At 40.7% G+C, this 12,690-nt stretch overlaps 1 protein-coding gene across 4 annotated transcripts in view; it reads right to left on the reverse strand.

The window, feature by feature from the left end:
* SYTL2 (synaptotagmin like 2) overlaps positions 1 to 12,690 on the reverse strand; it is a 98,004-nt gene that overhangs the window by 29,144 nt on the left and 56,170 nt on the right. For all 4 annotated transcript variants that reach the window (XM_022594008.2, XM_089914169.1, XM_022594013.3 and 1 more), the window contains exons 5-7: positions 6,128 to 6,209; positions 4,777 to 4,891; positions 2,859 to 3,662 (exon numbers count right to left, since the gene is read on the reverse strand). In XM_022594008.2, coding sequence (XP_022449716.2) covers positions 2,859 to 3,662; positions 4,777 to 4,891; positions 6,128 to 6,209 — 1,001 coding nt within the window. The remainder of the gene's footprint in view (positions 1 to 2,858; positions 3,663 to 4,776; positions 4,892 to 6,127; positions 6,210 to 12,690) is intronic.

A 12,690-nucleotide genomic window follows, 5' to 3' on the forward strand; every position in this document is an offset into this window, starting at 1 on the left:
CTTACTCCTGGTATACTGAACCAGAATCTCTGAAGATGGGGCCCAGGAATCTTTCCTACCAGCTATCCCAGTGGTTGTTTTGCATACTTCAGTTTGAGGACCATGGTCTCAAGAGGCTCCTCCATGATCCCCTATTTCCCTTCTACAATCTGTAAGCTGGAGGTAGTCTCTGTGAGACAAAGTAAAATGAGGACTGATGGAGAATGGGATTTCTACCTGTTCCCTGATGTTTGCCAACCAATGGCTAGGAGGCTAGGGAAGGACACTTAAATTCTTTCTAGTCTACCAAGAAAGTAGGGAGAAATTATACTCCAATAAAGATGTTAAAAAAAAAAAAAGAAAAAAGAAAAAGTAGGGAGAGACCTTTCTGAGCTTTATTCACAGGGCACATGGCACATGTAGATGAGGGAACTCAGGCATTCTTTCCCTTTAGTTAAGACTAAAGGTGTTTCAGCATTTCTTGCTCTTCCTTATAAATGCTAAGCTACACAATACATGTTCTTGAAAATTACGTGAGCTGACTTTTTATGACATTAGCTACATCTGAAATGTACCAGAGATGTCAGTTAATAAAATTATCTCTTTGATTTTAATCATCAACTCTGGCTAAATGCTAAAACAACAAAGGCTTATACAATAATTGGCACATAGTGGATATTGGTTTCCTTTCATAACTACACATTATACTATTAAATATATGTCAGTAATGATAAAGTTCCTTTGAGAAATCTTTAAGAATTCTTTGTTAGTCTGTTTAACAGAAGACTAATAATGAAAAAAATGCTTGTACTACAGTTAGTGAAAAAAAAAGCAGTCTGGACAGTATAAACATAATTTAAATTATATCCATGCCTGAAAATTATTGGAAGGTCCTACAATTAAACATTAGTGATACTTAGTGCTGGGTGATATCACAGGTGATAATTGTTTTATTCTGTATGCATTTCTTCTTTTCAAATGTTTTTACACTTTTCAAATGAAAGTATATTACTTAAAAATAAGAAGAGTTTAAAAATTTGATGCCAGATAATGTTTTGTTTCCTTTGAGGAATTCTTTTGTTTTCTTCCAGTATAATATAATGAGTGTGATAATGACTGTCCTAAAGCTCAGAGCTAAAGTCAAACCCTTATAATTCACACAATTAGAGTTTACCATTCTTTTTTGGTCCTGATTTTCTTCTTATGCTCCATTATTTACTTGTATATATTTCTGTGGTAAGCAGGGGGGAAAGCAGGGCATTAATGAGTAAGCAGAACTCTGTATATAAGCTCTGAGACCAGAAGGCCTGTCTGTCAACCAAAATGGGTTTAGCTGATGACGGCTTCTCCCCAGACTTCACGGTGAGCTGAGATTGAGATTTAAAAATCAGAAAGCAAAAATAAATAGTTAATACAAAATTATAAAGGTAGTCTGTGGGAAAGCAGGTGCACTTTGAAAATCAGGAAAGGTTTACCATTTTTTTCCTATGGATTATAACAAAGGAAAATATTACCAAAGAAATATTTTTCATCTTTTGGATAAACATTTAAGTAAGCATCACCCAATTATTTGCTAGTGTTTATTCAAACTTTAGTAGTTTCCTTAAAATGAGTTCCTTTATATCTTGAAGAAGCTAATTTTTAATTTTTTTTAAAAAAAATATTCTCTTCTGTTCAAATGATTTAAAATACCCAGGGAGAGGGGTGATGGAAATGCTTTGTCCTTTAAGAAGTGGATTGAATTGAATAAGTATGAAAGTGTACGGCTGAGCAAAAGTGACTCAGGGTCAACTTAGTATCGACTAATAAGGGAGGAGGAGAGTAAATGAGTTAGAAACTTGACTGTTGCTACTGTAAATTTTCCTGACTATAAAAATTATCATAGGGCTTCCCTGGTGGCGCAGTGGTTGAGAGTCCGCCTGCCGATGCAGGGGACGCAGGTTCGTGCCCCGGTCCGGGAAGATCCCACATGCCGCGGAGCGGCTGGGTCCGTGAGCCGTGGCCGCTGGGCCTGTGCTCCGCAACGGGAGAGGCCACAACAGTGAGAGGCCTGCGTACCGCAAAAAAAAAAAAAAAAAAAAAAAATTATCATAGAGTTAGATTAGGACTTAGTGAAGATGGGAGAGAGTACACAAAATGATTTTTCCCATTGCTTCTGTTTTAAAACATAAGAATTGTGAAGTAATCATGTAGGCATAGGAAAGCAGTTTGAGGCATCCCCTGAGAGTTCTAAGATCTTCAAGAGAGGACTAGTCAGCCAGTTAGCAGGAAAAAGCAGTACTCTCATTGCCTCTCAGCTCACACCAGCTGAAGGAGAAAGTTCCTCCAGAGCATTTAAAGTCTAAGAACAAATGGATGGAGGCCCTGGGCAGGCCAAAGTATGAGGCTTTTTCATAGTCAGAATTTAAAGTCTAGTTTCCCATCCTTTGAGGCTAAGAAAGTGACAGTTCTCCTGAAATTAAAAGAGAAACCGAAGTTTGGTTAAATGGTAATTGATAAATTTGCATTAGGTGAGTAATAATATATTTACTCTGTACAAAGGTATTAGCATATGTTTATTTCTCACTCTGTATATACACCTTGATTTAACTCAAAGTGCTATAATTTGTTTAGTTAAATTATTGATATGATTTTTTTTTTTTTTTTGGATTAAGCATAATGTGCCGGAAAGTGTGCTATCCTGGTTCTTTTAGTTATTGGTGATTGAGGAAAACATGCAAACCCATTAAGAGGCATAAACATTCCCCGGTGGCATCTGCTTGAATTTTAGCGGGAATACCTAGAAAGCAAAATGGGTTTCTACCAGGCTGGCTGGCTGGCCTGGCCATTCCAAGCCCACTGGCTCAGTTTTTAGAGCCTGGTAGTGACGAATCTCTTACCAGCAGGGCTTCTGGACAATTTTGATTCAAGCCTTGACAATTCTGATGAGTTAGCTTTGTGTTCATTGATGATGTGTGAATTCTCAGTGGACTGTGCTCTTGTAGTTAAAACTTCTTTGGGAGAATGGTGCTCATTAATTGGAAAGGAACCAGAAGTCGTTGGCTGATGTGTTTCATTTTTTGATGTACTTGGGCTTGAGGCTGATGGCTGAAAAAGTGAAGTCTTTCTGTATTGGGAAGGCTTAGGATCATTGCAAAACTCATCTATGTCCCCTGCATCTTCTGTTCCATTCTTCAACCTGTCGGATTCTAAAACACTAAATTCTCCTACTTCCCGGCCATGGACTAGCCCCAGACTCTGTGGGAGTTCATCCTTCACTGCAGAGAATCTCACGTGCTTTAATGGCTCCAGTGAGTTTGAGGAGGAGTCATCTTCTAAAGAATGCTCCTTCTCAGAAATTCTCTCATGGATGGTTAGGCCAGGTGACACAATTTTGCTTTTGGGTTCAACGTTCTGAGGAAAACGAACAGTTTCTGAGTCTGTGCTACTGGAACTGGAATTGCGTTTCAGGATCCCTCTTGGAGCCCCTCTTGTGTTCAGGGAGTCTGTCCTTTGTCTAGGAAAAGACTGGTTATCATCTTGCTTTAAGTCATGCGATTTATAGATCATTTTCCTGGCATTGGGGATTGGAGCCTTGATTTGGGACCCATTCTCAGGGCCTGGAAAAGTCTGCTTTGTTTTCTCTAACTTTTGGCTTGAAATATCCAGGATAGATGACTCTTCTTTGGACTCTGACAATTCATCTGAAAAGTAAAACATATTAGATGATATACCAAATGCAGAATAACTCTGTAATTTAAAACACCTATCATAAACTTAATCTACATTTAGCAAAAACACTAAGTATTAAAGACAATGAAGCATGAAGCATAAATACAGACCTAATTAAAAAGCCTTAAAAAATTCATGCATGAACTTCATTAAATTTAAGATTGCTGTGCTTTACATAATACATAGTTTGTGGTATTTTATACTCAATAAAAATTTTTTTAAAAAAAGAAACTTTAAAAATTCCTCAAGGAGGGTAAAGAAAAAACACAGAAGTCACTTTAAAAAATTCACGTATGGAAACCAGAAAAGGGAGCTCAATTTTTTAAAATCTCAATACCTAAAACAAAAATTAATTTTGTTAAAAAGTTAAAAAAAACAGGTAATGTTCCAGTGACTTCTTTTCTGTAAAGTATTTTATGCTACCTAAAGTGTATCCAATGGAGAGGAAAACTGCACTAATATTAAAACAGGCTAATTGAAACTCCTAACTCTACTGTTTGTTAATTTTCTACCCCTTGTCCAATCTTTGATGCTTGTGGAATCTTCTTACAGTTGCTTTTGAAGAGATTAAATTGTCTAATGTTTCTTCTTAATGGTGAGAATGGTAAAATTCCATAAGAGGCAGACTTCAATCAGTTAAGCAACAAATCTGATCAAATGCTCCTGGAAGACTGGGCTGATAACTACAGATTAGAGGATTGTAACATTGTCAAGTGGTCTTTTATCTTGAGGCAAACTCTCCATTTTAAACAGAGAACTGCGTCTGTACCTGGTAGACATCCAATAAAGACTGTTAAATGAATGACTGAATGCCTCTGGTCAAAAAATTTCCCAGGTTACTGTGGGGGGACCCAAGACATGGAGGTCACACAAGTGTCAGCTCTGAGACTGGAATGCATGAACTTCCGGTTTCTAAAATTTCTGCTTCCTTCCCTCAGGCAGGAAACCAGTGGGCAAAGTAGAAGAAAACCATCAGGACTTTTCACTTTCTCTTGAAAGCTATTTTGGTTAAAGGAACTCTGAGAATTTCCCTTAGTCCATAGATAACAAAGATAAAAATATCTAGCCCATAAAAATAATATTTACCCTCTTTTGAAGTCTGAAAGAAACCAGCCCTTCCATTTTTTGACTGCTCATTTTTGATTTGTTGAGATAAGTGATCTTCTGGCAGCATGGAGCTATTAAATGGATTCTTCCTTTGCTGGGGAAAAATATTGTTTATTAAACTCATTTTAAATGTCACAGCAGCAACTCAGTGTCAGCAAATGCTTATTATCTCCAATAGTTGGTAGTTTTATCCAGTAAATTCTATCTGGCATGTTTGAAAAATGATGGTCTTAATTAATCTGGTTAGCAAAGAATTACTATATGCCATACCAAAAAAATAAAAAAAAACAACCAAAAAAAAAACACAGGACAAAATTTTATAAAGTATACTCAATTCCAGAGTCCTCCAAAGTTAAACCAGAACGAGGCATTCAAATCTAAATCTCACAGAAGTGAAATTTTTACAGATGTGAGAAAACATGGGCCTGAACATATCAAAGAGGTGGTCAAGGTCGGGGTAAACCTGAGACTCTAATTAGGGCAGATTCCCACCCGTGCTCTTCCTACTGTATGAGACTCACTGTGATAGATTAAAGCTGTACTAAATATAATTGTAACTGACCTTTCCTATAAGGATTTAAAAGACAAGGTATCTTGAAGTGGTTCATAGTCACTATCATGATCATCAATTCTAATGACAGAAAAGCGTATCAGTAAATAGAATTTTTTTCAATTGAAGTATAGTTGATTTACAATGTTGTGTTAGTTTCAGGTGTAGAGCAGCGTGATTCAGTTATACATACATACATATACATATATATATATTTTTAATTCAGATTCTTTTCTCCTTTAGGTTATTACAAAATATTGAGTATAGTTCCTTGTGCTATACAGTAGGTCCTTGTTGGTTATCTATTTTATATATACTAGTGTGAATATGTTAACCCCTAACTCCTAATTTATCCCTCCCCCCCAGCATTTTTTTATTAATGTAAGACTGAATATCAATATCTGCTATCTGTTGTTTCAAAAATTGACAATTCCCTCCCCTAAGCAGACCTCTAACAGAGATTCAGGAAGCCATGAATAGGAATAAGGACTGATATGGAACCAACAAGCCACATTCTTATGCTTCAAAGCAGCAGCCCCCAACAGCATTAGACTTTTCATTCTTTAGGACAAAAAATCTAGGTCTTCAGCAATGCAGTAACATGATATTCATAAAATTTTCCACCACAAGAGTGATTTCTTATATTAAACAGTAAAAATTATCTATGTTTGGTAGGAAAAAAGTACTACGAATTTCTCTTTATTTCACGGTGCTTTGATAAAATGAGAAAAATGGCACTCCTTCCCCAAATGAGATTTTCAAAGTCTGAGCTCAGTCTACCTTGGCTGGAGATACAGCTGACTTCCTTGTGCTTTCCTGGGATGTATCAATCATACTGGAAGCTGGATTTACCACGCTGGAACTGCAAAAGAAACAATTCAGCGAATAAAAACTTACCCTTTGAGGAAGCTTAAATCACGCCTCTGAAGCCAGAAGCTATTAAGGCAGGATAGGAGAGGAAGTTTGTAAAATCAAACTGCCAGTAAGGTAGAGGGAGTTGGAGCCTAGAGAGGATTAAGCAGCGAAGCAAAGGCAATGGTAGAACAGAAATGAAAACAGGCATGAGACAAGACAAAAACCATCCATCAGAAGCCTTGAAGTTTTTATCACGGTACCAGGCACACAGGAGGTTCACAGTTTAAATCTGTACAAATAAACTCACCTCAAAGTCAGGACCTAACATCAGATGCAGACTAGAACAGTGAGCAGTTGTTCTCAAGAAGGGAACATCCCTGCTGAAATAAGGCCCCAGAGCATTTTAGAGATTCCGTAGGCCAGGACCAGAAGGGCACTGCTTACTCTAACTTGGGTAGAAAATAGCTAAAGAAAAGACGCAGGTGAGACAAGTGATTGGGCAGTAGAACGGAAGAAACAGCAGATCTAAGAGATGCTGTGCCAGGAGGATGGTGGATTGGGGAAACTTACTGGGAACTTTCAACCCAACTCTACAGGCTGGCCAGGTGAGTTCTCGTTCGAATACAAGAGGAGTAAAGACAAGCAGAGCATCCAGAAGATGGTGGGAGGTCAGAAGCCTGGAGCTGGCTTAGAAGGGAGAGGAGAATTCTCTAGACCATGATTCCCTACCTGAGGGACAGGGCAGCCCTAGGGTGAGAGTGCAGGGAGGGCGAATGGAGAAAAGTGAGTTGAGCCAGCTCCCTCCTGAACAACTGCTCCCTTGGCTGTTGAGTAAGAAGGTCAAAGAGGGTCATAGTGGCCCCCGAGTGGGAGGAAAACGACCCACTCAGACTTCCTGCTCCAGTGGCCCTGCCTCAGGCATAAGACGGGAAGTCACTATTGGCTGAAAGCACCGTGCCTGGTTAAACTCCACCAGTTCTCCTAGTAGCATCACAGAGTCAAGGACTTGGAAGAAGCACCTCGGAAGGTGCTGGCTTTTTACCATGAAGCTAAAGAACTGGAGGGGGGGAGGGGAGCATTTTGCCCCAAGGCCACAGAGCCTTGCCCAAGACAGTTGTCACTAAAATTATGGACTAGATGTTCTTGCAAATTCATTTCCTTTCCTTCTCTCTGCACGTTGATTGCTACTTTTGTAGTCCCAGGAACAAGCTGAACACTTGAGGAAGCCATGCCTTCTGTTGCCTTCCTCACTGTTCCAGAAAGGAATTACAGCAGATGAGGCAGCTGTATATCGAATACAGCCTGACCGCAGGGTTGTGAGAAAGGGGGAGGAAAGGGATGGGGAGGGGAAGGGCAGGGAACAAGAGGAGGAACTTATAATGGAGCCAGAATTAAGGCTAATAGAAAAACACATGGCAGGAGGCCTCTGTTCTTGAAACAGGTGAGCACAAACTTGAATCAAGTTATCTAGCGACCAATGTGAGAAAAGAATCCTGGTCACTGATAGAACTCACAGTAAAAACAGCCAATAGCTCAGGACTAGAAAGCAATGTCTCTTGAGTGTCACTTTAAGAAGCCAGTGAGTGATACAAGGAAGCTTATAGCAGATGCCATGTTCAGTTTTCTCACAGTGTTTTGTATCATCTCCTTTAGTAAATAAATCAGTCACACAATGAGAGGACCTGGGCCAAATGCTGATGGTTGGGGTCTCCATGGAACAGCCATCTTCTCCTGTCATCTTCCTCCTTTCTCCTTCCCACTCACCAAGAACAAAGGACAAGCAGAGTCTCTACATTCTCCTCCCTCTGCTCCCTGGAAATCCAGTTCCTGCGCCTCTAGCCACCAGGCCCACAACTGTCCACACTGCATATCATGTTGTCCCCTCCTGCCCAGAGATGAAACCAGTCTCTCTCTACTAAACTCTACTAAACTAAATCCATGCAGCTATGGATTTCATGTCTGCTATGCAACCTCATTCTGTGCATACATATCTTATCTCTCATAGTAAACTGGGAGATCCTTAAAGAGTATCTTGACCTTTTTTCTATTCCCCACGATGCCTTGTACAGTGCCTGGTACACAACTGGTGAACAACTGAATAACTGAAGGCCAACTGAGCCAGTGCCAGGGAAGGCAGCAGCACACAGGTGCCATGGTTTTTAAAAATATCTATGTTGTTTGCCAAATTACAATGAGGCACATTATTTAGGTTTTAAACAAAATGTCTTTGTTCCTGCTATTCAGAAATCAAAAGAGAAGAAGAAATGAGGTATTCAGAGCACGCGATCAAACACCAGAAACATACAGTATTCACTGGGTTACCTTGTGGTTGGGATTGGCGGGAAATGGGATGAGGGTGAGATACTTGGTTAAGTACAGTTCACAAGTCTGCTTACTAGAAAAAAATAAAACAAGAGTCTTATGCCTCACACTGTCTCTGAAAATACAGTTACTTCCTCAGTTAAGCTCCGGCTTTGCTTCTCTTGAGGAATGCATCAATGTTTTGTTTGCCTGTCTTTTATCTCACAACCATCAATACAGCAACCATCTTATTCTCAGTTGATCTTTGCAACATCCCTGTGAGGTATGTATACTTCTCCCCATTTTACTAGCGAGAAAACTGAGGCTTGGAGAGCTTAAGTTAGTGAAAGAGCTGGGGATTTGCACCAGGTGTGTCTGACCCTGACTCCAAAGACAATCATTGTAATGGCTGGGCTCTACTGCCTCTGATTTCTCACACGAGTAAAGCAGTGGTTTATGGCAAGAGGACTGGAGTGAAGTCTGGGCGATTTCTTCCTTCCCAGTTACTCTCACATCTGTCACTTCCTTTCCACCCCTACTGATTCCTCCTTTATTTCTGTCATCTGTACTAGCCTCATATTCGACCTCCTGACACCAAAGTTCCACTTCTCTAATCCATTCAGCATTCCACCTCTAAAATGGGATGGTCTAAAACAGAACTTTGATCATGTCCCTCTTCTGCTCGTTACCTTTCCTGGATCCTCAAGGCCTGTGGAATGAAGCTGAAGTCTGAACTCCTCAGGAAGGAATTGGAGACGCTCCACCATCTGACCCACTGTACCCTCCCACTCCGCCTTCCTGTTGACCCTCATGCCAAACATGACTCACTGTCCCTCTTTGTTGTCTCCCCCAACCTATCCCCAGCCCTTCCCTCAAGTGTTTGCTCTACTCTCTTGACCCAAATCCTCACTATCACCTCCAAGCCCAGTCCAAATCTCACCTCCCTTGTGATGCTGGTCACCTATCAGCTCAGCTGGAAGTGGGTCTCCTTGTCTCAAGTCTTACTGCACATTTTATTGGTACCTTGGGATTGGGATTTGCTCCCTGCCTGGTACTATTTGTTATCATGTGATCAGATATTCATATATGGAAGCATTATTTTTCCTAAGAGAATATATAGTCTCTTTATAGCCAGATACTGTGTCTTTTGTTTCTTAGAATCCCTCTCAGAGGGATCAGATTTCTATTCGCAGGGTGTGTCCTGCATATATAAGATATTCAATACATTCCATGTGATGAGTTCTTAAAACTGTACAGCAAGCCAAGGTTCACACCTTGAGCTCTGTGATCTCTTCCCTCAGGTACCCTTCAAAAACTACCTGCAATACTAGATGTGGCACTTAGCCAAAATGGGTTTACTTCTGTAAGAAGATTATTAAAATATTAGACTACGAAACTACTGTTAGGGTTCCCCTCCTAAAAGTGTTTGCATTTTAATACAAGTCTTTGAAGACTTAACTAAAAAGAAGAATAACGTTAGGTACCGTGGTAGGGACATCTGGGGAAGAGGGAGGGCTTTATAGCAGTCTTAGAACTACGCCACGTGGGCAGTGGGACAGTCCATCTGCTTCTATGCCTAGCCATAAAATGTTTCCAAGCACATGCAGCAACTTTTAAAGCTTTTGAACCTTAACTAGCCTTTCCCTCTAAAGCAGTTAAAAATGAATTCCCTGGAGGTCCAGTGGTTAGGACTCCGAGCTTCCACTGCAGGGGTCACAGGTGTGACCCCTGGTCGGGGAACTAAGATCCCACAAGCCTTGTGGAACGACCAAAAAATTAAAAATAAAGCAGTTAAAAATAACACCAGACGTACCCTCTTCTGAGGTAATTTTCAGCTTAAATATTAACTGTGTCTGGAATCAGAAGAAAATTTTGCAAGTGCTTTTTTTTTTTCCCCCGTGTTTTTTGTGGTTGGTTTCTCCCGTTGGATTGTTGATTTCTCCCTTTCTCCTTGGCAGCTAATGCTGTGCCCATGCCCAGTACCCAGCGCTGTGCTAACACGTATTACACTCAATGAGGCTTCAACACATCAACAAACACATGAAGAAATGGCTCAGGGATTGAGTGAAGCAAATTCAAAAATATGCTATGCCTTTTGTTAAGATCCCAAACACTGGTCCTTTACCACTGTGTGTGCCAATACCACCATGCTGAAAATCAGTGACCAGAACTAGAGCTGGGATCACCTGTACTTTTCTTTGCCACTCGAAAGGGAACCTCATTCTCTGCTGCTCTGTTCATCAAACCTCTCTGTGCTTCCCCGTGCTACAGATGCAAACAAAGATGAGTTCCAAAATAACGCAGGTAGCTTCCCATGCTTGAATACACACTGAATACCCACAGTGTTTTAACTATTCACAGGCAGAAGCCCACAGAATTGTACCCACAACGGAAGAAGGACTCTTGCCCCAGACTTTATTGGAAAAAAACTCCTTCAGAAGCTCCAATATCCAGTCACTGCTGGCTTACACTCCCCAACTCCTGACTCCCGGCTAACAAAATATTGACAGGTATTGAGTCATTCTATTGAAGTTCACTTAGTCTAAAAGTACAGACCCCAAAATATACTTAACACACCCAGTTCCCAAGTGTTAAAGTATAGGTGAAAAACATGCTGGAACCTGATACTGAGTAAAGCAGTAGTTTCTGACACGGAAAGGAGGAATTAAACAACAGCTCCTTCTACAGTTCTGGGTGATTACCACCCGTGCCACGTAATGAGCAAGGCGTGCTGGATACATCTAACATTTTTATTCCTGCCTTCTCAACCTACCTCATCTATGTTATAATAACATAATTATAAGGCCACCTGCAAATTGCCAATTTTCTTTCTCCCTGAGAAATGCCCAGTGTTTCCCATACCTCATTTCATTCAGTCTCATAACATCCTGGTGAGGCAGCTTAGTTCTGATGTACATACAGATGAAACCTGAAAGACTCTTCTGAGGTCACGCGAGAAATGTAGCAAACAATGGAGATGCAAATGTGGACACTATATGCTCTAAGGGCAGTGACACCTCGGTCCCTTAGGTCCTTTGAGATGAAATGAGGTCCTGGGAGAAGGACAGGAAGTCTGACCCAGATAAAAGAGTACAATGAGCTAAGTTTGTGTCTGACACCCTCAAATCTTCTCTTGTCCACCTCTTCCCTCAGTCAGTCAGTGCTCTGGTGTCCCCATCAAACCCAGCTCTTAGGAGCTGCTCTCAGTTCCTTGAAGGGGAATCTAAATGCCTGTGTTCTCACACCCAGAGTTTCTAATGTTTAAGGTGTCCTCTTGCTGTATGGAAGGAAGGCAGGCCTTCATCCCATTAGGGAAGTTGCAGGCAGCTGGAACATGGGGAGGCACAAGCAGAAAGAGGTAACGTGTTCTCACATCCTTTCCTGAGCTCCCTGAAATACCTGTATGTATGTGAGAGCCCACACTTCCATTCATTAAGCAACTACTATGCGCTATGAACTATGTGTTAGGAATTCTACATGTACTAGCTAATTAGAGTCTCAACAATCCTGCTAGCAAACTATTTCATTCCCATTTTACAGCCAAGGAAACAACGGCCCAGGAAGTTAAGTCACTTCTAGTGCAAGGTCACAGAGTCAATTCACAGCTACTGTTAAGGTGTTTCAACCTCTAGCCGACATGGCCTCTACAGACATAAGAGAACATTACAAATCATCCTAGAGGGGAAATAGTGCCACCTACCACCCAGGAAAACAAAGCAAGTCCTCTCCAAAAGGGAAATGGATAAATAATGGGAAACAATAGAATCAGTACTCCATCATGCATGTGACATAACTTTACTTATATTTGACTCTGAAATGCCTGTTGGTGCCTACAGTATAGACCCTCTCCCTCACCTGTAAATTATGTTGGAAACATCCCTATTCCCCAGGTACCTCAGCCTTGGATCCTGGATCACTGACTGTCCCACCAGCAAATTCATTGACTTCATTCCAGTTGGAGACTCTGAATTGAGTTGTCTTCACTGAAGAAGTAGAGATAAAATGCAACTGCTCTCCCACCAAAGGGTAACAACTATACTGCCAAGGGACAGACACCAATGGGAAGATCCTTAAATACCTAAAAGCAAATCATCATGGTTCCAAAAGGTCTGTGGCAACGAAACCCCATAATCAGCTATATCACAGGAACCATGTACTGTACAAATGTACGTTTTGATTGGCCAGAT

Source organism: Delphinapterus leucas, chromosome 7 (assembly GCF_059928025.1).
Source record: "Delphinapterus leucas isolate spDelLeu-1000000601 "Yukka" chromosome 7, BTC_Dleu_Yukka2, whole genome shotgun sequence".
Classification (NCBI taxonomy): domain Eukaryota; kingdom Metazoa; phylum Chordata; class Mammalia; order Artiodactyla; family Monodontidae; genus Delphinapterus; species Delphinapterus leucas.